Raw genomic sequence first — 23,737 nt, 5'->3', positions numbered from 1 at the left:
CCAGTCAGCTTGGCCAGCCTCCCAGCCCACCCGAGGACTAGCAGGGTGAGAAGGCAGCAGCTGCCCACTGGGGGCTGAGGGAAGAGAGAGCTGGCTTGAGCTGTGCTGGGACCTGGAGGAACTGGGAGACAGCCAGCTGCAGAGGTGAGTGGGAGCTGGGCAGGGAAGCTCGTCACCAAGATTAGGATGCATCCAAGTTCATTTAAAGAAAGGCCAAGCATCCCCTTCTCACCTCTGCACCTCTCTGTCTTGTCCACTTACAGTGCAGGTGAGATCAGCCTCTGAGAAATGTAGTGGGATGTTTTCTTAGGACACAGAGTCCTCTCCTTGCTAATGTCTACATCCTCTGCCTGTGTTTTCACCATCTCCCTCCTCTGTGCAGCCCCTTTTTTCTAGCAACTGACAGATAATTCTGTCAAATGGATTGGGTTTGGCTTCAAAACCATGTGAAGGAGAAAACCCCAAGTTAGAATTCGAAAATCTGACTGTAAAAGACTGCCAGGAAGCAACTGTGGTTGAATTGCCTCTCTGTAAATTGGTAGGGCCACCTGGAAGGGACGGGGCCAATTACAACAAAATCGCAAAGGCACAAGGTATGTGTGTGGGCTAGGAGCTGGACAACCACATCCAAGCTGTTTTCAAGCAACGTACTGGGATTTATCAACAGCTATTCCATGTCTAGATTTGTGGATGTCCTGGCAGTACCCCAGGATGGATTCCCACAGAGGTTACCAAGGGAGAGAATAGTGTGTATAGATGGGGGTGAACAGTGGGCCACTGGTTTTCAGGGTGCTCATATGGATCCTTTGAGGTGTAAGGCAAGCAAGACAAGATAGAGACTTGTAAGTTGCTTCAGTTTCATAGACATTCCAACTAAATTTCTCTAGCTGGGATATAAAGAGTCCATTCAATTTGGCAGAAACAAATGCTCTGAGCATTAGCTTCTGACCTTAAAAAGGAAAGTGTATAGTGTAGGAAAAGGTGCTGAAATGTTTGACAGCAAATGTTAGACACATTCTGAGGGCAAAAAAAAATCTTTTTCCCTTCTTTTGTTTATTCAACAAATACTTCCTGAGTATGCTAGGCTTGTGTTTGGTGCTGTGGATCTCAGAGTAAACAAACAGGCATGCTTTCAGCCTGCCGGCCATGCGGTCAAGTGGGGCAGTAAATCTGAAGGGGTATAAGTATCCACAGCAAAAGCAGTGAAGAGAGCATTGCTAAAACTGTCCAAAGGGGGTCATTTTTGTCTGAGTTTAAACTTTTCCTTTAAGCATTTTACCTTCTTGAATGAATATCTTTTCCCTCTATAAGAGTTTCACTTACATGAGACCTTGTCATACTACCTTCTCGAAACCCTCTTTATCAGAAGCTTTAAGCTGCAGGCAGACTGCTCAGCTTTTCCCAAGACTACAAACAGCCTGAGGACAGAGGCTGAAGTGATGGCAGTTTCAGTCCTCAAGAGGCAGTAGCCCTCTCCCTCACGAAATAAAATTTATGTTATTCTGAAACCACTTGTGACACCAGGCAAAGTGTTAGAAAGCCTGGATTTTGTCAGACACTGTGTGGAGTTTGGAACAAGTGAGTTTTGCTATCTAAGCCTATCTCTTTACATAAAAAGGAAAGGGGTTGACCAGATGGTCTATCAGGTGTTCCATTTCCCTAATAATTTTTTTTCCCAAGTAATTTCACAAGATATTTACAAAGAAACCTTGTACATTCACATAAAACACTCTTGAGTCCCCTGGACTGCAAGGAGATCCAGCCAGTCCATCCTAAGGGAGATCAGTCCTGAGTGTTCATTGGAAGGACTGATGCCGAAGCTGAAACTCCAATACTTTGGCCACCTCATGCAAAGAGCTGACTCATTGGAAAAGACCCTGATGCTGAGAAAGATTGAAGACAGGAGGAGAAGGGGACGACAGAGGATGAGATGGTTGGATGGCATCACCGACTCGATGGACATGAGTTTGGATAAACTCCAGGAGTTGGTGATGGACAGGGAGGCCTGGTGTGCTGCAGTCCATGGGGTTGCAAAGAGTCGGACACAACTGAGCAACTGAACTGAACTGAACTGATCTTTTACCTATCAAATGAGAAACTTCATCAACCATGTAGAATATCCAGGAACCTAGAATCTGAAAGAACCAGGCTGCAGACAAAACTGTCTGTTTCTCCAACCTTCATCCCATTCCCCTGCCCTGTCTTCAAATTTTCAAGGCTGTGAACATCCACTATAGCTTCACTCTGTCATTTATCTAGATTCAGGATGCTGCAATAAAAAACTGGCTTAGTCAGAATCATCTACTTTTAAAAGAACAACACTAAAAAGCATGTAATTTGGATAATCTTATAATACCTATCGAAATCCCTTTAAGGGAAAGTCAATTCAGAATATTTACTTTTAGTGCATATAGTTTCTTTCTCTGAATGTAGTCCTATCATAAATGCCATTTCCTATCCTCCCCCTACATATTTTCTCATGTGGAAAATCAAAGTTATATAGTATTATGTTATTAAATAGGGCCAAGAAGCATGTCTTATTCATCTTTGTATCCTCTGTGGCTAACATTGTATCTAGCACACAATAAATGTTTCTCAAAATAATGATTAATATCACAGAAAAACCATGCCCTATTTTAATTTTGGTATTAAAAAAGAAAGCATGCACACACAATATCTAATCCATTATTTGCAGCTAATAGAGGCTGATCTTATTCCTTTTTGTCCCTGTACCACCTGAATGCCACCCTGCATTCACCAACTTCAGCACATTCTATACACTGTCTGCACAATCAGTATAATAAGCACTGAGTTCAAATTCTGCCACTAAATAACTGTAATCTGAAGCTGAGTAATGAAAATTTCTATGCCTCCATTTCTTCAAATGGAAAATGAGGGCAACAGAATAGATGAGATTGGGACTTTCATGGTGGTCCAGTGGTTAAGACTCCATGCTTATGATGCGGGGGGCCTGGGTTACATCCTTCATCAGGGAATAGAGCCTGGGTGTCACAACTAAAGATCCTACATGCCAAAAATAAGAGCCTGCACAGCCAAATTAAAAAAAGAAAAAAAGAAAAGTTGAACTAAAGACAACTGGTAGTTCTTAAATAGGAGACTTTAAAAGGTAGAGAAAAAGACAGGAAGCACAATAAAAATGTAATGATTATAGTACCTTCAGTTCAGTTCAGTCACTCCGTTGTGTCTGACTCTTTACGACCCCACAGACTGCAGCACACCAGGCTTCCCTGTCCATCACCAATCCTGGAGCTTGCTCAAACTCATGTCCATCAAGTCGATGATGCCATCCAACCATCTCATCCTCTGTCATCCCTGTCTCCTCCTGCCTTCAATCCTTCCCTTCAATCTTTCGATCAGGGTCTTTTCTAATGAGCCAGTTCTTTGCATCAGGTGGCCAAAGTATTGGAGCTTCTTCTTCAGCATCAGTCTTTTCAATGAATATTCAGGGTTGATTTCCTTTAGGATTGACTGGTTTGATCTCCTTGCAGTCCAAGGGACTCTCAAAAGAGTCTTCTACAACACCACAGCTCAAAAGCATCAATTTTTCTGCACTTAGTTTTTTTTTATGGTCCAACTCTCACATCCACACATGACTACTGGAAAAACCATAGCTTTGACTACACAGACCCTTGTTGGCAAAGTAATGTCTCCACTTTTTAATATGCTGTCCAGGCTTGTCATAGCTTTTCTTCAGTGGAGCAAGCATCTTTTAATTTCAAGGGTGCAGTCACCATCTGCAGGGCCCAGATGGTGCAGATGTTTTTTTGGAGCCCAAAAAAACAGTCTGTCACTGTTTCCATTGTTTCCCCATCTATTTGCCATGAAGTGATGGGACCAGATGCCATGATCTTAGTTTTCTGAATGTTGAGCTTTAAGCCAACTTTTTCACTCTCCTCTTTCACTTTCATCAAGAGGCTCTTTAGTTCTCCTTCACTTTCTGCCATAAGGGTGGTGTCATCTGCATATCTGAGGTTATTGATATTTCTCCTGGCAATCTTGATTCCAGCATGTGCTTCTTCCAGCCCAGCATTTCTCATGATGTACTCTGCATATAAGTTAAATAAGCAGGGTGACAATATACAGCCTTGAAGTCCTCCTTTCCCAATTTGGAACCTGTCTGTTGTTCTATGTCTAGTTCTAACTGTTGCTTCCTGACCTGCATACAGATTTCTCAGGAAACAGGTAAGGTGTTCTGGTATTCCCGTCTCTTTAAGAATTTTCCACAGTTGTGATCCACGTAGTCAAAGGCTTTAGCATAGTCAATGAAGCAGAAGTAGGTACTTTTCTATAATCTCTTGCTTGTCCTATGATCCAATGGATGTTTGGCGATTTGATCTCTGATTCCTTTGCCTTTTCTAAATCCAAGTTGAACATCTGGAAGTTCTCGGTTCATGTACTGTTGAAGCCTAGCTTGGAGTATTTTGAGCATTACTTTGCTAGCATGTGAGATGAGTGCAATTGTGAGGTAGTTTGAGCATTCCTTGGCATTGCCTTTCTTTGGGATTGGAATGAAAACTGATCTTTTCCAGTCCTGTGGCCACTACTGATTTTCCAACCTTGCTGGCATATTGAGTGTAGCACTTTAATAGCAGCATCTTTTAGGATTTGAAATAGTTCACTAGCTTTGTTCGTAGTGATGCTTCCTAAGGCCCAATTGACTTTGCACTTAAGGATCTCCATGTAAATTTTAGAATCAGTTTGTCTCATTCCAGGGGAGTTTTTGGTGGGTTTTTTTGGTTTTTTTTTTAGTTTGTGTAACTCTTGTGTGATTCTAATGAGTAGCCAGCATTAAAAAATCACTGATGGCCATTCACTTTGACATTCTCTATTACCTACTTAGCTGGTTGCATGTGAAAATGACACCTAGGCTCACCTGTACTTTCTTATTCCAGATGAAAGGAGAAGCTGGACATATGCTACACAATGAGAATCCAGACCAGGTAAATATGAGTACCCTACCCACCAAACTCAACTTCCCTGAATGTTCAGATGGTAAAGAATCTGCCTGCAATGCAAGAGACCCATGTTCAATCCCTGGGTCAGGTAGATCCCTTGGAGATGGGAATGGCTACCTACTCCAGTATTCTTGCCTGGAGAAATCCATGGACAGGAGCCCAGGAGGCTACAGTCCATGGGTCGCAAAGAGTCAGACACAACTAAGTGGCTTCACTTCACTTTAACCCATCAAAGTGGTGAGCAGGCAGCCAGTGCTCTCTCCCATGTCTGTGCTTGCAGCATAACTGACAGCCTCACAGGGTGCTGGGGTAGCTGACATGTTAGTGAATTGATCCCCTCAGTAGCTGAGCAGAATCACTTGACTCCAAGCTGCCTCATTATCACTCAAGCCCCTTTGCCTGCATGTAGGGCACTGAAGAGCCCCACAGCTGTCCCAGCAAGGTCTCCTGACCCTTAGAATGCCCCAGGCTCAGGCCTTTGGAACCACCACTACATCAGCTCTGGGGACAAGAGAGGTCCACTCTGGTCTGGGGCTGTGAATTGGGGTGGGGAACAAGCTGCAGCAGACTCCAATAATGTCCGATCTGTATGCACCTGCCCTTCACAGAGACCTTTGTTCTGTATGTGTTCCTAGCACTTTGGGTTGCAGGAGACAGAAAACACCATGATCCATGAAAACGCATCTAGTCTTATACATGAAAACGAGGTTTTAAATTTGACTACACTTGCTTTGATAGAACTCAAAGGGAAGATTCTTAGGCCATCTGGAAAAGCTCATGAAAAGGGTCCTTTGAATCCTAAAAATGGAGTAATTGCAAAAGCCCAAGATGAACTGACTGGCAAGTTTGGGGGTGATCTTTAAACAGCCTATGTAAAAGAACGAGTTTTGGAGTGGGGGAAGAAGGAAAAAAAAAAGAACAAGTTTCTGTGGTCCTGGTGATCCAATCCACAATGGCAGAGACAGAGAAAGAGAGAGAGAGAGTGAGAAAGAAAGAAGAAAAGGAGGTCATTTTTCATAACTCAGGACCCTGAAGAGTAGTAGGTGTTTGAAAACATTTCACTGGCCCTAGAAAATAACTTACAAACTTCTTCTGATTGAAAGTGGAAAGCGGTAATCAGAGAAGAAGAGTCAGTGCAGATTCAGGTTGCTCTGAATGAGTCCATCAAAACAGTCTACTAGGGGACTTCCCTGGTGGTCCAGCTGGCCAAGACTCTACACTTCCAATACAGAGGGCCCAGGTTCCTTCCCTGGTCCGAGAACTAGATCCCACGTGTTTCAACTAAGAGGTCACATGCCACAACTAAGAGGTCACATGCCACAACTGAAAGTTTCTGCATTCCACAATGCAGCAAGTATTAAAAAAAAAACAAAAACCCACTCCTCCAAATCTCCAAAGTCTAGGTTAAGACATGGCATCCTATTAGATCAGTTTCCTGTACAAGGGTGTTTGTGGTCGGGTTCACTAACTGCACACCTTTAGGGACCACCACTTCTCGTTCTCTCCCTTGAAGGAATATGAGCAGACTCCATCCAGGCTTATAAACATAAACTGTAATGGACATTTGTCAGCCCTGTGCAAGGTACTTACTATGGAAATTGGTGACACACCAGGGATTTCCTTCTATAAGATTGGACCTTCTTATTTTACCATCAGGGTTGCTACCTTTGATGTTTTAGGCTTCTGCAGAACATGTCAGGACCACCAAGTGATGGCCAGTGCCTATTCTTTGCCCAGGGAGCCTCTCATCAGCCTCAGACATAGGATGGCAGCCCAGGCTTATGTCTATGGGAGGCAGAGGACTTATTACAAGTCAGAAAATGTGTTTGTTTACTCTTTTCTTCAAGGACAAAAGAGTGATGGGCACTGGAAAGCAGTTCCCCAGCCAGTTCCCTGGCTGGGGAACACAGTGAAGTCCCCACGGCCTCATCAAAGATCCTTCTAATCCCTCTGTGATGGCTGTCCCAGCCTTGCTGCTCACTGGATTTCAATGGGGAGCTTTAAAAACAGGGGAGCCCATGCTCCACCCCAGAAACTCTTATGTAACTGAGCTGGGAAGAAGCCTGCATATTGGAATTTTTTAGAAGCTCCCAAGTGATTGCCATGTATAGAAAATCTGCATCTCTGTTCAACAAGAGGACTGGTCATGAAATCCCATGGCTCTTGGAAGGCTCCTCTGTCATTATCTAGGTGACAACACTGCCTGCTAGATTCTCTGGGGCAGGTATGCACTCTTCCTTCCCCCCACCCTTAAGCTCTAACTTTCATGCTCACCTCCGCACAAGCCTGAGAGCTCTTGACAAGGAAGAGCCTCCTGTGGAAGCTGGGGAAGGTCAGCAGATGTGCCATGCTGGCATGACAGAACCTGATGGCCCATCACCCTTGCCAGGTTTCAGCAGTGAGCCGCCTGGGAAGGCAGGAGTCTGGTTGGGGCCTGACATTTTCTTGTCCTCCCCTAGGAGGGACACATCTGGGGATCCATGAGGAGGAGGGCTTTCATCCTGGGCTCCAGCCTTCTCTTGCTGATGGCCCACTGGAACTGCGTCACAGGGCGAGTCTGCTCGGACAGCTCTAATTCAGGATCTGGGGGCCTTGTGGTGGAGGTCCGCGGGCAGAGCTTGGGTTTAGGAGCCGTCCACCCACCAGTCTTCACTCAGAAACGTGAATGAGTTTTCTTTCAAGGCATCTTCAGAGACTCTGGGGGTGTTTCCGGCTACTTTTGGCAAGCCCAGTGGGAGATGCTGCTGTTTACATTTGAAGGGAAAGAGTGGCTGCTCTACATTCTAGGTAAGATTCCCAGACACCAGCCCTTAGGGTTTGGGTATGGGTTATAGCTTAATTCTGTTTGTTTTGTTCTCTACTCTGAGACTTCTCAGCTTATTACTCTAAGGAATGAGGACCGAAAGACAGTGGTAACCCCAAAGAATACTAAATCTGTGGGCAATCTTGAATGGATGTTTAAGGAACTTGAGAAAAAAGAACTTGAGACATCCCCCTAACTATGTCAAACAGAAAGGAAAAAGAAAGAAAAGGAATTTTAAAAGCACTAAAAAGAACTAAAATGAATCCAGATTGGAAAAGAAGTAAAACTCATTGTTTGCAGATGACATGATGCTATACACAGAAAACCCTAAAGATACTATCAGAAAATTACTGGCTATACACAGAAAACCCTAAAGATACTATCAGAAAATTACTTAGAGCTAATCAGTGAATTTAGCCAAGTTGCAGGATATAAAAATCAATACACAGAAATCTCTTGCATGACTATACACTAACAATGAAAAATCAGAAAGAGAAATTAAGGACTCAATCCCATTCACACTGCCACAAAAAGAATAAAAAAATACCTAGGAATCAACCTACCTAAGTCATTCAGTCATGTCCGACTTTTTGTGATCCCATGGACTGTAGCCTGCCAGGCTCCTCTGTCCGTGGAATTCTCCAGGCATTACTGGAGTGGGTTGCCATTTCCTTCTCCAGGGGATCTTCCTACCCCAGGGACTGAATCCAGATCTCCTGCTTTGCAGGCAGATTCTTTACATTCTGAGCCACCAGGGAAGCCCCACACAAGAAGACAAAAGAGCTGTATTCAGAAAACTATAAGATATTGATGAAAGAAATCAAAGACAATATAAACATATGGAGAGATATTCCATGTTCCTGGGTAGGAAGAATCAATATTGTGAAAATGACTATACTACCAAATGTAATTTACAGATTCTATGTGATCCCTATCAAATTACCAATGTCATTTTTCACAGAACTAGAATAAAAAAATTTCACAATTCATATGGAAACATAAAAGACCCTGAATAACCAAATTTTGAAAATAACCAATTTTGAAAAAGAAGAATGGAGCTGGTGGAATCAACCTTCCTGACTTCAGATTATACTACGAAACTACAATCATCAACATAGTATGGTACTGGCACAAAAACAGAAATATAGACCAATGGAACAGGATATGAATAAATATACCCATGAAATAAATATACCCAGAAATAAACCCATGCACCTACAGGTACCTTATTTTTGACAAAGGAGGCAAGAATATACAATGGGGCAAAGATAGTCTCTTCAATAAATGCTGCTGGAAAAACTGGACAGCTATGTGTAAAAGAATGACACCATACACAAAGATAAACTAAAAATGGATTAAAGACCTAAATGTAAATCCAGAAACTATAAAACTCTTAGAGGAAAACATAGGCAGAACACTCTATGACATAAATCACAGCAAAATCCTCTATGACCCACCTCCTAGAGTAATGGAAATAAAAACAAAAATAAACAAGTGGGACCTAATTAAATTTAAAAGCTTTTGCATAGCAAAGGAAACTATAAACAAGGTGAAAAGACAACCCTCAGAATGGGAGAAAATAACAGCAAATGAAACAACTGACAAAAGATTAATTTCCAAAATATACAGGCAGCTCATACAAGTCAATACCAGAAAGACAAACAACCCAATCAAAAAGTGGGGAAAAGACTTAAACAGACATTTCTCCAAAAAAGAAACATGCAGATGGCTAATAAACACAGGAAAAGATGCTCAACATTGCTTATTATTAGGGAAATGCAAATCAAAACTACAATGAGATATCACCTCACACTGGTCAGAATGACCATCATCATAAAAAAAAAAGATGATCAAAATTCAATAAAGAGGGAAGATGAATGAAAATATAAAACAATAAAAAATTATGGACCTTAAAAAAAAATCTACAAACAATAAATGCTGGGAAAGGTGTGGAGAAAAGGGAACCCTCTTGTACTGTTGGTAGAAATGTAAATTGATACAGCCACCATGGGAAACAGTATGAAGATTCCTTAAAACATTAGGAATAAAACCACCCATATAACCCAGCAATCCCACTACTAGGCATATACCCTGAGGAGACCAAAACTTAAAAGACACATGTACCCCAATGTTCATTGCAGCACTGTTTACAATGCCTATGACATGGAAGTAATCTAGATATCCATTGACAGATGAATGGATAAGGAAGGTGTGATACATAAATACAATGGAATATTACTCAGTCATAAAAAAGAAGACATTTGAGTCAGTTCTAGTGAAGTGGATGATCCTAGAGCCTATTACACAGAGTGAAGTAAGTCAGAAAGAGAAAAATAAATATTGTATACTAAGGCATATACATGGAATCCGGAAAGATGGTACTGATGAAATAAATTATTTGCAGGTTAGTAGAGAACACGAAGACATAAGAGAACAGACCTGGCACATGGAAGTGGGCAGGAAGGAGAGGGTAGGACGTATGGAGTGAGTAACATGTAAACATACGTTACCATTTGTAAAACAGATACCAATGGGAATTTGCTGTGTTACTCAGGGAACCCAAACCAGAGCTCTGCAACTACCAAGAAGTGTGGGATGGGGAGGGAGGTGGGAGGGAGGTTTAAGAAGGAGGGAACATGGGTAAGCCTCTGACTGATCCATGTTGATGTTTGGCAGAAAACAACACAATACTGTAAAGCAATTATCCTTCAAACAAAAATAAATTTTAAAAACGAACTTGAGACATCTCCCACATGCACCAAAATAGAAAAATAATAAAAGTTTATGTATAAACGGAAGCATGTGAGAGCAGTACTCCAGCTTCTAGCTGTCAGGTTCACAAGTACAGAGGGATGCCGTGTCTCATGTGAGGCTATGTCCTTGGACCTGATGCAACCTAGCTCTTGGGGCCTGACAATATGTGTTCAATCAGCAAATATCTACTGATAGTGCCACTGGCTCTAAAGAGTCCTAAGGAAACAGAGTAGAAGAAAAAGCTATTTTAAGATAGATATCTATAACAGCATTATCTACAATAGTGACTGTCCTCGATTATATATGCATTCAATCAAATAGTATTTATTAAGTGACTTTGTGCCAAACTCATAAGTAGGATATAGAGAAATTCAAGATAAAGTATTAACATAGTCTAGCTACCCCATTCAAATTATGTCACAGTCTGTCTGGAAGAAAATAACTACAAAGCAAACCTCAGCCAAAACTATGTCACAGCCTAGAAGGGGAGATAAAAATGTATCAGTTTCACAAAGCAAATGTAGAGATAAATAAAATATTTCGTGTTTCTGACAACGGTTTTCTTCAAAAGAAAACTCTGAAAATGGGCTGAATACTAAACATGACAGGTTAATGGAATCTTAAGGACTCACTGAAAAAAAAAATGCAGTTGCAAATGTACATGGGGAAAGTGGTGGGAAAACATTTTATGTTTCTGTTACAATGATGGGGAAACTACCTATCATCTGTGATAGGTAGTGATAAGCAAATACAAGACAGAAAAAATATTTGCAATTTGACAAGTTAGAGCTGAAAAAAATGCTCAAGAAACCTCTTGCAGTTTTCACTCTGTATTCCTCAAGGAGCCCTTGGATGAACAGGTAGGCAGGCACCTCGATGGATGGCCCATTAGGCCTAAGGGCCAAACGGCCACGAGGATCTTTATGCCAGTCACATTTCCCCACTGTGTTAGCCAAATACTTCCCAGGCATCAACTGGCACAGGCAGGGTGCTTGATGGAGCAAGAAGGCTATGCAAGGAGGATGGAAGGAAGAGACAGGGAACCGAGTAAAACACCCTTGCTCCCTGGGATACTGAAAGTACAGGAGGCAGCAAGTCAAGGAAAAATACACTTAACAGCACAAGAGTTAGGTAACACTGTGATGTCACCTGGATAACTGCCACTTGGGGTGGACAAAGTGCTTATGTGTTCACTGGAGGAGATCAGAGATACTTGGGGTGACTTCATGGAAAAGTGGGATGCGGAGCCAAGAGCTCTATCTAAATTTGTATTGATCGGCATTTTCTAAAACATCCTGCCGAACAACAGCATTTCTGTAGGAGGTTAATGAGGTTGGGGGGAGACCATACAAGGTATCATCCAAATGGGTCACGTGTGAGAGTAAAGGAGGGGTTATTAACAATGATGCTGGAATGATAGATGTAAATTGAAACTGTCCTGGCAGACAGGGACGTATGGCCATCCTATTCTGAGCTATCTGGGAAAACAGTACTGGATACAAAAAAGCCTGGGAAAGGCTGAGTTTAACAAAGTCAAACAGGAAATCTCAGAGTTGTTACCACACTCATCTGGACCCTGGCTCTCTAAGAGGGCAGGGTGTGAAGACTGTTTAGCCAAGGAGCCCCTCAGAGGTGGGTTTTCCACTTTGGGACATGCCCCTGGACACCTGAGCCCCCTCTGCTCATGGCATCATAGGCCGTGAGGACTGGGGGACCCTAAGTGCCCACCATGAGCCAAACTGGTCTCCCCCTGTTCCTCCCTTCCTCAGCTATTCTTTGGGCTCAGTGGGCAGACACCCAAAAGTCAACTGAAAGTCAATTCTATGTGGAATGTATCACACATCTTATAATGTTTTGTTCTTCTGTCTCAAATCACCCAGAAGTCTATTGCCCCCCTACTACAACTAAGAAAAGAAACAGAGACACTCCTTAAGTGACCCATGCCAGTTTCCAGAGCAGGCTTGTCACCCGAAGACTAAAAGCAGGGCCCCGGCCCTGGGCCTGCCCACAGTGCAAACTTAGTCACCACCCTGCCAGCTCCTGAAGCCCTGATGTTCTCCTTCTGCTTCCTAACGTTAGGGGTCACCCAAGTGCCTCTTCTGGTCTACTGGACCTTCAGTGGACTTCTGGTGGCAGACGTGACTGGAAAGCCTAACTTCATCTCCCGCTACCGAATTCAGGTCAACAACAATGACTGTGTAAGGGTTGCTGCAGCTTCTCCAGGTTGGAGCACAGACAGCGGGGGCTAAAGCTGCACCCTCCTAACTCTGCTAGCCAGCCCAGGACACAGCATGGCCAGAGGGAGCCCAGAGCTTCTGTAAAAGGCTCCCCCAGATTAGAAGCTTAGAGAGAGTACATAATATGTCTCAAATCTCAGAGCCAGCCAGTCAAGACTCATGTCTGGTCTCCTGACCCCTAGACTTGGCTCTCCACCTGCCTGTTCTGGCCCTTGACACCTGGGTCGTGGGTCAGCATTTTAGGAACAGAAATGACTGTCTCAGCCCAGCACTGACCAAGCCCCAGAGAAGTCAGACAGGTCTCCCCTTACCCATGGGAGCAGGGACAGCAATGGCAGATGCTGAAAACACAGATATCAGTTGGCCTTCTTTGGGATGGACGCAGCTGCTGAAACAATGGATAAACCCCCATCATGAATTCTGACTGTGTGCATGGTGGTTGTTTTTTAAGCAGGGACCCCTTCCCAATTATTTCATTCAACCAATTGAACAGAGCTGCCAGATTTTATAACACCAGTCCATCCTCTGCTTACCTTCCCTCTCTTCTGGACAGGATAGCTAGTTCATGCTTCTCCTCCCTCTTCAAATCCTCAACACATCCTCCTAGATTATGGCCTTGCCTTCACGTAGAAGAGACCCTTCACAGCCTCGCACCACTGCAGCCTGCGGGGAGCAACTGCACACATGCGCTCCCTGCCCACCTGGGGGAGCACGTGGTCTCTCCTTGTGCCTCCTCCAGCTGTTCCTCCGCCACCTGGACACTGCCGCCACCGCCTCCTGTTTACTCCAGCAACTCCTCCTTCTCTTTCTTGCATTCTTTTAGTTTTTCCTCTTCTGCTGTCTTCAGTCCAGTTCAGTTCAGTCGCTCAGTCATGTCTGACTCTTTGTGACCCCATGAGCTGCAGCACACCAGGCCTCCCTGCCCATCACCAACTCCCGGAGTCTACCGAAACTCATGTCCATTGAGTTGGTGATGCCATCCAACCATCTCATCCTCTGTCGTCCCCTTCTTCTCCTGCCCTCAATCTTTCCCAGCATCAGGGTCTTTTCAAGTGAGTCAGTTCTTTGCATGAGGTGGCCAAAGTATTGGAGTTTCAGCTTCAACATCAGTCCTTCCAATGAACACTCAGGACTGATCTCCCTTAGGATGGACTGGTTGGATCTCCTTGCAGTCCAAGGGACTCTCAAGAGTCTTGTCCAACACCACAATTCAAAAGCATCAATTCTTCAGCACTCAGCTTTCTTTATAGTCCAACTCTTACATATCCATACATGACTACTGGAAAAACCATAGCCTTGACTAGATGGACATTTGTTGGCAAAGTACTGTCTTTGCTTTTTAACATACTGTCTAGGTTGGTCATAACTTTCCTTTCAAGGAGTAAGTGTCTTTTAATTTCAAGGCTGCAATCACCATCTGCAGTGATTTTGGAGCCCCCAAAAATAAAGTCTCTCACTGTTTCCCCATCTATTTGCCATGAAGTGATGGGACCAGATGCCATGATCTTAGTTTTCTGAATGTTGAGCTTTAAGCCAACTTTTTCACTCTCCTCTTTCACTTTCATCAAGAGGCTCTTTAGTTCTCCTTCACTTTCTGCCATAAGGGTGGTGTCATCTGCATATCTGAGGTTATTGATATCTTTCCCGGCAATCTTGATTCCAGCTTGTGCTTCCTCCAGCCCAGAGTTTCTTATGATGTACTCTGCATATAAGTTAAATAAGCAGGGTGACAATATACAGCCTTGATGTACTCCTTTTCCTATTTGGAACCAGCCTGTTGGTCCATGTCCCATTCTAACTGTTGCTTCCTGACCTGCATACAGGTTTCTCAAAAGGCAGGTCAGGTGGTCTGGTATTCCCATCTCTTTCAGAATTTTCCACAGTTTATTGTGATCCACACAGTCAAAGGCTTTGGTATAGTCAATAAAGCAGAAATAGATGTTTTTCTGGAACTCTCTTGCTTTTTTGATGATCCAGCGGATGTTGGCAATTTGATCTCTGGTTCCTCTGACTTTTCTAAAACCAGCTTGAACACCTGGAAGTTCACGGTTCACGTATTGCTGAAGCCTGGCTTGGAAAACTTTGAGCATTACTTTACTAGCGTGTACTCTCTTACTCTCTGCTTTATCACAAACCTGTCATAATTTACCCCAGCTTAAAAACCAAACCAAACTCAAAACTGTTACCTCCCTCTCCCATATGCACTCCCAGTCAAATTTTTGGTCCCCTTTGCAGAGTTGTCTCTACAGTTTCCAGTTCCTCTCTGTCTACTCGTACTCCCCATCATTTCACACTATGAAGAATGGAAAACACATATACAGAAGGTGAGAAGGTAGTACACCCTGATCACTCATTTACCCACCACCTGGATTCACCAATCTTAAACATTTCAAAATGTGTGCTTTTGCTATATATAAAAATATAAATATCTATATAAATATCCATGCATCTATAATTTTTTGTTTTGTTTGAAACTAAGACATCATAAAACTCTAAATCCTTCAGCCTGTACCTCGTACAAATAAAGACAAAACTATCCTCTCACCTGCTCTGCTAGAAACCTCCTCCCATCAGGCCTTAACCTCCACGGCTCCTCAGAAAGTATAGGTCGCTGGTGTCCCTGTCACAGGCTTGTCTCACTAGACCTAACAGGACTGTTTTCACATGCTCACTGCCACCCTGCTGCAGCTTCCTTCTACTGGCCCCCAAGGCCCTGCTCTTTCCTCCAGCCTCATAGCTCACCCCTTCACAGTCTGCCTTCTGGCTCCACCTCAGCCTAATCTCCCCAACCTCTGAATGTTGACACCCAGGGCTCAGACTTGGTCTGCTTCTCTGCCCTCATCTCTTCAGTGTCATGATTTTATTTTATTTATTTATTTTTTTTATGGTAATGCAGTATTTATTCTGCCCATTAGTAACTACTATTTGATAACATTTATAATATTAATAGAACTTAATATAAAAGAAGTTCAACCTACTTTTTTTTTTTAAACATTTCAATACTGGATATTAATCAAAAAGACAGTCTAAATTAGTATGGTCAAAACCTTTATGTCAAAAATTTATAATAAATGTTTGGTATTAGTCCACATACAGTTAAGTTTTTGGTGTAAAGTTATTTGGCTTCAAGAAAGAACATTTGGTTTACTTCACTAATAGGAATATCTCTTAGTGCTGGGATGGCCTCTTCTTGGTCTTTCTTGTGCTGTTGATTTTTGGCATAGTTATCTGTGATATTATGAATGGAGTCGAGTGGAGAGGTACTCATCATGTTTATTCCAAATAAGAGGATGTAACTGCTGACTACGGAAATGAGGAGATACACAGGCAGAGCAACGGCCCAATACTTTTGAGGCCAATAAATTAAGCCTAAGGAGTTTAGCCAAGATTCAGGAATAAAAGCCCACACAAGATACAGTATGAAACCAAATTGGGAGCTTAAGAAAAGAACAAAGCCATAAATCGCTCTTTCTGGCAATGGCGACGGTGAATTTTCCACCATTTTCCCCGTGGCTTTAGATATTCTTGGGTCCTCCAAGCGCTGACTCCCCCCGCGGCACGTTCGGCCACCTCAGGGCCGAGGCCAAGGCGCCCTGTGTCATGATTTTAAATAGCACCTAAACTCTGACAGCTCACACACATTTAGCTCTCAAATCCAGGCTCTCTCCTGATCCAGGATCAAATATCCACCTGCCTCACAGACATCTCCAATCCAACATGATCTACAGACCATTTCTGAACTTCTACTCCCTCCAAAGTCTTTGCTCCCAACAGCCTCCCCCATCTCAGTGGGCAGCTTCTCAGACCCAAAGCCTTGGAGTCACCCTTGAGAATGCGCTTTCCCTTACACTCCACCTCCAGTCCATCAGGAAACCTCCAGAATCCAACCATTTCTCACCACCTCCATTTCCACCTCCCTGGTCTGAGCCACCGGCCTCTCCTGTGTGTATTTTTGCAATTCTAATTAGCGTCCCCATTTCTGTTCTTGGTCTTCTACTGTCTATTCCCACCATAGCAGCCAGGGTAAGCCTGTACCTGCTCTCACTTCTCTGCTCACAACCTTGGGATGACATCATCCTCTCGGAATAAAAGTCCAAGTCCTCAGCGCGACTTCAGGGGCCCTTACGCAGTGGCTCCTCCCCACCTCTTGACCTCACCCTCCACACTCCTCACCCCACTGCTCACCCCTCTCCAGCCAATGACACCAGGAGTGTGTGCCTTGGAGCCTTCTACCAGCTCTCCCCTTTACCCGAACACACTCCCCTTCCATAAATGCTTCCTCTTCGTCATTTGTTCAGATCTCACCATCGAGGAAGCTTACCCTGATCATTCTATTTAAAATGGTAAGCATATAAGTTCAGTGTGGGCAGGAATTTGCTTTGTTCGCTGTTTTCTTCCCAGCACACAAAACACTGCCAGGAACATAGAAAGTACTCAATAAATATCATTTGAATGAATGAATGATCATACATCACACTCTCCTTTCGGTCAAGGTTGCCAGAAGAGGTGTTTTACTTCCTCTATAGGTAGTCTGAAATGAGGCCAGCCAGACTTGGCTTTGCCATGGGATGAAACTGAAGGTTTAGAGACTGAATTCTGGTCCCTCAATACACACAGTGCTTGGAGAAGCCAGAAAGAGAGCCAGGCCTGAAGTATAAGGACCACTTGGAATCTGGCCTTGCCTTGGGGCCATTGACCTCCAGCTTGCAGAAATTTCTCAGGAAGAAATCCTTTCTGACACCCCCAAACCAGTTCATTAGGACCAGCAAGTGACATGTGGTCATGGGGGTATTCCCTGGAACAAGTTGGTCAAGAGGCCAGACAGTAGCTCCCTGGCTCACGTCCTTCTTCCCTGGGGCCTGATGCAGTGAGACTAGATTGCATGAAGGGAAAGGGGGTGACTGGTCCCCAAGGACAGGTTGGCTGCAGCATTGAGGCCCAGTGGGGTGTGAGCATGTGGAGCCAGCTCTCCACAGTGATCTGGGGGAACACTCAGGCAGGCCCCCATCCTGAGCTGAGGTCACTAAGGGTGACATCCTGTCACCGAGGGTGACGACCACCCCGAACACCAGGAAGATCCACTTACGTAAGTTGGTCAAGAGGCCAGATTGCAGCTCTCTGACTCAAATCCTTCTTCACTTGGGCCTGGTGAAGCAAGGCTAGACCACATGAGGAGGCACATCACCTTGATCTCTGCACCTGACCCTGGCCAAGCCTCCCTGGATAACCAGGGGCCAAAAGGCTGAAGGAGGATTCAGGCTGAAGAAGGATTCAGGCTGACAGCCTTCTCCACACTCCCCAAGGTGCCTGTGTGAATACACGGGGTTGGGCCTGGGCAGAGGAACGGGGAGGACAGTGGTGGGAAGGAGGAAGCAGCAGGCAAGTTCAGACACTCAGGCTGGGGGAGGGAACTTTCCAAAAGCAGGGCACTACCAGGTGGCTTCCCCCTGAGCTGGTCCGCACTCGAGGGCTGCCAGCTCCAGCCAGACATTACTCCTAGCACCCAGCCCAGAGCGAGAGCCTCCTGAGAACAGTCCACAGGGGAGCCTGGTTTCCAGAAGATAAAGACCTACTCTTGTCCACTTCCTCAGTTCCTTCTTTCCCTCCACAGGTGGACCCCATGAAACTACACCAGTCTATCCTCATGATTCTCTTCAATCAATTCGTGATCTCTCTTCCCATGCTGGTCTCACTCTACCCCATCCTCAAGTTGTGGGGAGGCCCCTGCCATCGAGAGTGCCCCACCTTCCACTCGTTCCTCCTGGAGCTGGTCGTCTTCACGCTGATTAAGCCAAGTCGCTTCAGTCGTGTCTGGCTCTGTGCGACCCCATAGACGGCAGTCCACCAGGCTCCCCCGTCCCTGGGATTCTCCAGGCAAGAACACTGGAGTGGGTTGCCATTTCCTTCTCCAATGCAGGAAAGTGGTAAGTGAGAGTGAAGTCGCTCAGTCGTGTCCGACTCTAAGCGACCCCATGGACGGCAGCCTACCAGGCTCCTCTGTCCATGGGATTTTCCAGGCAAGAGTAATGGAGTGGGGTGCCACTGCCTTCTCCATCACGCTGATTGAGGAAGTGCTATTCTACTCCTCACACCGGGGAGCGCACTCCTCCTGAGCACAGCCAGCTCCTCACTCTCCAGGTACACCCGTCACCCAGGAAACAGGGCCTCCTTGGAGTTGTAGGGATGGGACACCACCGCTTGGCCTGGAAAGCTTCTTGTTACTTAGGTTACAGGAGGACCAGTCTGTACTCCATAGCTGACAACCCAAAATGACCCACTTGGGAGTGTTTAAGACGACACTCCCAAAGAAGTGTCTGGAACTCCATTTATGCCTGTGGCAGGGCAGTTTCCCATTCATTCCCCTATGGAATCCTTTCTGGCCATCATCCACTTTGCAGCTCATACAACTGAGGCAAAGACAGGCTACGTCACCCTCCCCAAATTATGCACCACAAAAACTCAAAGGCAGGTCTGTCTGGGTGCCAATCCAGTGTGTTTTCAACTTTGTTCCTTGTATGTAAACCCAGTTTTTACCTTTGCTTTCTCAAGTTCTGATCAGGGATGGGGAGAGGGAGGCTGGCAAATTATGAACTGGTAACTATCTTTCTAGACTCCTTCACCACCCAAAACTCTACAAGAAAATCCATAAGAAACACCATGAGTGAACAGTACCCATCGTTGCAACCTGTCTGTCCACCCTATTGAGCATGTGGTGAGTAGAGCTTGGCTTCCCCAGAGGAGAGGGCAGAGGGCCCCAATCCCCTTCCTTAAGCTAAGGTCTCCTGCACAAAATGGGACCACATGGAGTTTCTTTCTTCTGCCCCTTCCACAGCTACCATTTATGCTGGCATATCCAAGGAAAAACCAGATGCCTAAGGTGAATTATCTCATTTAGTTCTCCCAACAAGCATTTAAAAACAATCATTCTGATAATGAGGAAGTTGAGGTTCAAACAGTTAATACCTTGTCCTAGGTTTCAAGTTCAAAGTGAAAGTTACCTGAAATTCGCTCAGTGGCGTCCAGCTCTTTGTGATCCCATGGACTGTAGCCTGCCAGGCTCTTCTGTCCATAGAATTCCCTTCTCCAGGAGATCTTCCCAACCCAGGGATCAACCCTAGGTCTCCTGCCTTGCAGGTGGATTCTTTATGGTCTGAGCCACCAGGAAAGCTTAAGGACTCCAGGAAATTAAGGTCCAGAAATTCATTCATCTTCCCCAGATCTGAGTCAGGAAGTCTTCCTGGTACCACTCTGGGGGAAGGGGACATCCACCTTGGTTCCCTTCCTCCCCTCAGGCCCCCCTTCAGACAGCTCTCTTCTTGCAGATCAACATGCTGGCAATACTGGGTCCAACAGTAATGGGCTCCCCCTTGTCCTCCATCACCACATGGGTTTCCTTGGACCTCACCTTCACCATGATCTCCCACTGTGGCTACCACCTACCCTTCTTGCCTTCACCTGAATTCCATGACTACCACCATCAAAAGTAAGGCGCCCCTCCCCACTTTGGGTCTCTGGGCAGTTAACACTCACCTTTATCCTGGAGCTCCTGACAGCAGACACTGGTGTCTCAGTGTAGATGTGGGTATAGTGGAGGAAAGGCGTCTGGGGTCAGTATAATAACCACCTTCCTGGGACCCAGATCACCTTGCCATCTTGATTCTGACACTGAATCTTCCTTGCCACTGTTTAAGCTCCATTTACACCTGGACCCTTTGCGTATATAGCGTAAGCTACGGGCACTACCAGAAAAAACGCATGTAATTCCTGCAGGCAATTCAAGGGGAGCTGTGTGCTTTCTGAAAGCCTTCAGTCTCAGCACTGTGGTCTAGGACACTCCTGCATCAGAAATCATCTGAGATGCTTTTTTCAAATGCAGGCTCTGGGGTTCCACTTCAGATACCCAGAATCAAAGCCTCTGGGGGAACAGGGCCTGGCAACTGCATTTACTAAGTGTTCCAGGGGAATCTGATGGATTCCAGAACCTACCTCAACAAGCAGGCTCTGCTGCAGGTTTTGACTTGTGTGCATCAAATCAGAGAGAACTTTTCAAAGGAAAAGCATTGATTTTCACTCTGGAGGGGCCCAGCAATCTGTGCACATCCACTCGGGTGACTCAGAAGCAGGTGGTGGGCACGATGGGGACAGGTGAGATGGACGTGAGCACACCAGCCTTCAGCACCCTCCTCTCCCCTCCAGGGTCGCCCAGTGCTATGGGGCCCTGGGGATGCTGGACTATCGCCATGGGACTGACACCGTGTTTAAGCAGGCCAAGGCCTACAAGAGACACATGATCCTGCTGGGCTTCACCCCACTCTCTGAGCATCCCCGATCCCCTGAAGATGATGGACTAAGAAACAGCCACAGTTCCACATTGGCTACCCCTCAGCAGACAATCCTCTGCTATGCCCGAGGACGCCTACTCACATCTAACAGCCTGCTCCTTCAGCCACACACTGATGGCAACCCCACGAGAGCAGGGATCGGCTTCCTGGAAAAGCAGAGCCACAGAGACTAGGGCTCCCCCAACTGCTGTTATCCACAATGGGTCCAAGCATTCACAGAAGAAAGGAAAAAATACATCTTCCTGGAATGTAGGCCAGCCAGAGGGAAGAAGCTACTGGAGAGGGCTCCTGGGGAGTCCACTGGTCCTCTCCAATGGAAGCGGACAGGCATCCCAGATGATCGCTTGGTGGCCCTGGCAGGACACAGAATGACAAAGGTGGCAGGGAGCTATGCCTGCAGCCATCGCTGCTCCTGGTGCCAGGGGGCGAGGGAACCAGATGCTGCTTTGTCCCTTCCTGTCCCCTAACGCTCCTCTTATACTTTATTCAGGACAGGGTTAGGACACCCTGGCAACAGTTCTGGGATCAAGTTCCCATTACACACACATACAAACGCCCCATTCAACTCAGCCCACTGCAATTGGACATCACCCTCCTCTGAAAATAAGTCACAGTAGCTTCTCCCAGGATAATTGAAATATAAAGAGGTGCAGAGGTTACCCCAACACCTTCAGCCACTCACAGACTCAAAGGCCAAAGCCTGTGGCCCTGCTCAGCTGGGGCCCTTGTAACCAGAGGGAAGGGTCAGAGTGCTGACCTTGGAGGACACCCAACTGAAGTACCCTAGTATCTTCTGTATAAAGGACCAAAAGGGCTAGCACCCTCTTCCTCCAGTAAGAAAGTAGCAAGTACACACCTGAACAGTGGATAAAATCCTCATTTCCACCCAAATGATGAACCAGTTGTTTCAGCACCCTTTTCACAGGCTAATTTTAGCAGTGATGCCTTTTCTGATGAGACCTGTCTACAATGAAACCACAGAGCTACCCAGGTGGAAGCCACCCCCACCCTGGGTTCCCAGGGCTGTCCCCAACATTGCCAAGAAGCCTGTGGCTCCCAAGGTCAAGGTGAAGATCACTCTGACTTGAAAGGCCACCATTATGTTCCCAAAAGTCCAGTATTTTTCTGAACTTTCAGTTCTCCTCTCTCCAGAAAACCACTCGCTGTAGTTTTATGAAATACTTCCATGTCTGAGGCCTCGTCTCCAGGCAGGACTATCAAAGAGGACCTCTTCCAATGGGCCAGACCCAGAGGACCTGCCCAGGAGGCCAACCAGGAACTTACCAGGCAGCATCCTCCTGGGGCCCGGGTGAGCCCCAACCCCACCCTGGGACCGGGCACCCTTAGTTGGTGGTATACAGCTTCCGGAGCATCAGTGCTGTGCGTGCTCACAGCTGCTGGCCCACACCCACAACCCGTCCTACAAATAAACAATTGGAAACCAGCCCATTTTCAGTGAACTTAGCGAGGGTCTGGAGTGAGGAGTGTGTAGAAAAAGGAAGAATGGAGGTCTTCCTCCCTTTTAGGTCTATAGACTGGAGGTAGTGTCAAGCCACAGAGGGATGAAGGGCCTCACATCTCACCCTGTTTCTTGGGCAGGTGGTTGGGCTGGCCCTAAGACTGGTTACCAAATAGGCTCCAGCAAAGGCTGGTCTCAATCATCCCACCAGAAAATGTGAAAGGAGAAAGCATGAGAAATAAACTGGTCTCCTTTGACCTGCAGTGGATACTTCTGTTCTGAGTTGTTCTGGCATCATGACCTCGTGACATGTAGGAGTCACAGCAGCACAAGGAGCACTCAGCCCTCCCAGCCCCTTTCAGTGTTCCCAGCAGGCGACAGAAGGGAGGTTCCTCGGCCAGGGAGGCCTGCAGAAGCCCTGGCTAGTGTCTCCTAGACTCACCTCTGCCCCCTGCAGGCCGTCGGTGGTATTAAAGTCCCTGCTCTCCTGACACAAGGGGAACTGGCTGGAAAACCATTTCTGAAGGGATGCTGACATGCCAGGCCCAGGACACCTAACAGCTCTCAGTGAGTAAGGCACAGATTTAGTTTTGTCAGTACACACTGCAGTCAGACTGGCATTCGGTCACTACTGCTGGTTGGTGCCCGGCCTCATGGGTCAGACAAAAGCCATCAGCAGCCTGGGGACAAGTCGTGGTGGGGGTGCTCATCCTTCCTTCCCAGGCGTAAATCCAGGGCTCATCTGGATTCTGTTGGGCCAGAGCGCTGCTCCTCCTCTCCAGTCCATAGGGAAGTGTGCTCAGTGAGGAACCACAGCAACTTCTATCTTCCTGGCAGCGTCCTGATACAATGCCAAGCCACAGCCAAGTGCATGAAATCCTGGAATTCCAGCTACTAGACTGGGGAGTGCTCTGGTCTGTGGCACTGGCTGTAGCTCCCCCGCCCTCAGACACAAGACAGAGACATGAGCTCAAGACACGCAGAAGTTCTCCAGACCCCTGAGGAAACACCTGAACGCTCCAGGAGCCTCAGACACAGTCAGGAGACCCCGCCCTGGAGAGATTCCATATGCATATGCGAGGGCAGGTTCCCACGGATTTGAGGTCAGATCATGAACCAGCCTCCACCCAACACACCCAATAGCTGTACCCCTTCATGGGAGACCA

At 46.0% G+C, this 23,737-nt stretch overlaps 3 protein-coding genes across 3 annotated transcripts in view; 1 reads left to right on the top strand and 2 right to left on the bottom strand.

Annotated features, from left to right (window-relative positions):
* CNOT8 (CCR4-NOT transcription complex subunit 8) overlaps nt 1–18,704 on the bottom strand; it is a 38,954-nt gene extending 20,250 nt beyond the window's left edge. The window contains exon 1 of the mRNA XM_020905691.2: nt 18,516–18,704. The gene's annotated coding sequence lies outside the window, so the exon portion shown is untranslated. The remainder of the gene's footprint in view (nt 1–18,515) is intronic.
* Nucleotides 15–21,301, top strand: FAXDC2 (fatty acid hydroxylase domain containing 2). The gene is given in 12 exon segments (XM_070465687.1): nt 15–144; nt 4,914–4,961; nt 7,436–7,527; nt 7,659–7,677; nt 7,679–7,763; nt 12,613–12,731; nt 18,382–18,565; nt 18,843–18,870; nt 19,381–19,445; nt 19,448–19,482; nt 20,093–20,253; nt 20,967–21,301. Coding segments are annotated over 11 exon segments (1,155 nt in total). The 5' UTR covers nt 15–144; the 3' UTR covers nt 21,286–21,301.
* Nucleotides 15,802–16,393, bottom strand: LOC110145435 (phosphatidylinositol N-acetylglucosaminyltransferase subunit P). Its single transcript, XM_020905763.2, has one exon. It carries the CDS (start codon nt 16,270–16,272, stop codon nt 15,886–15,888), a length of 387 nt encoding a protein of 128 aa, XP_020761422.2. The 5' UTR covers nt 16,273–16,393; the 3' UTR covers nt 15,802–15,885.
* Nucleotides 21,302–23,737: the final 2,436 nt, after the last annotated feature.

The sequence above is a fragment of the Odocoileus virginianus genome, chromosome 3 (genome assembly GCF_023699985.2).
Source record: "Odocoileus virginianus isolate 20LAN1187 ecotype Illinois chromosome 3, Ovbor_1.2, whole genome shotgun sequence".
In the NCBI taxonomy this organism is placed as follows: domain Eukaryota; kingdom Metazoa; phylum Chordata; class Mammalia; order Artiodactyla; family Cervidae; genus Odocoileus; species Odocoileus virginianus.
Note: the sequence above shows the minus strand (reverse complement) of the source record. Positions and strands in the feature narration are given on the sequence as shown.

What these genes read in the sequence shown, in the direction of transcription:
- LOC110145435 (XM_020905763.2), bottom strand. Translation starts at nt 16,272, where the DNA reads ATGGTGGAAAATTCACCGTCGCCATTGCCAGAAAGAGCGATTTATGGC.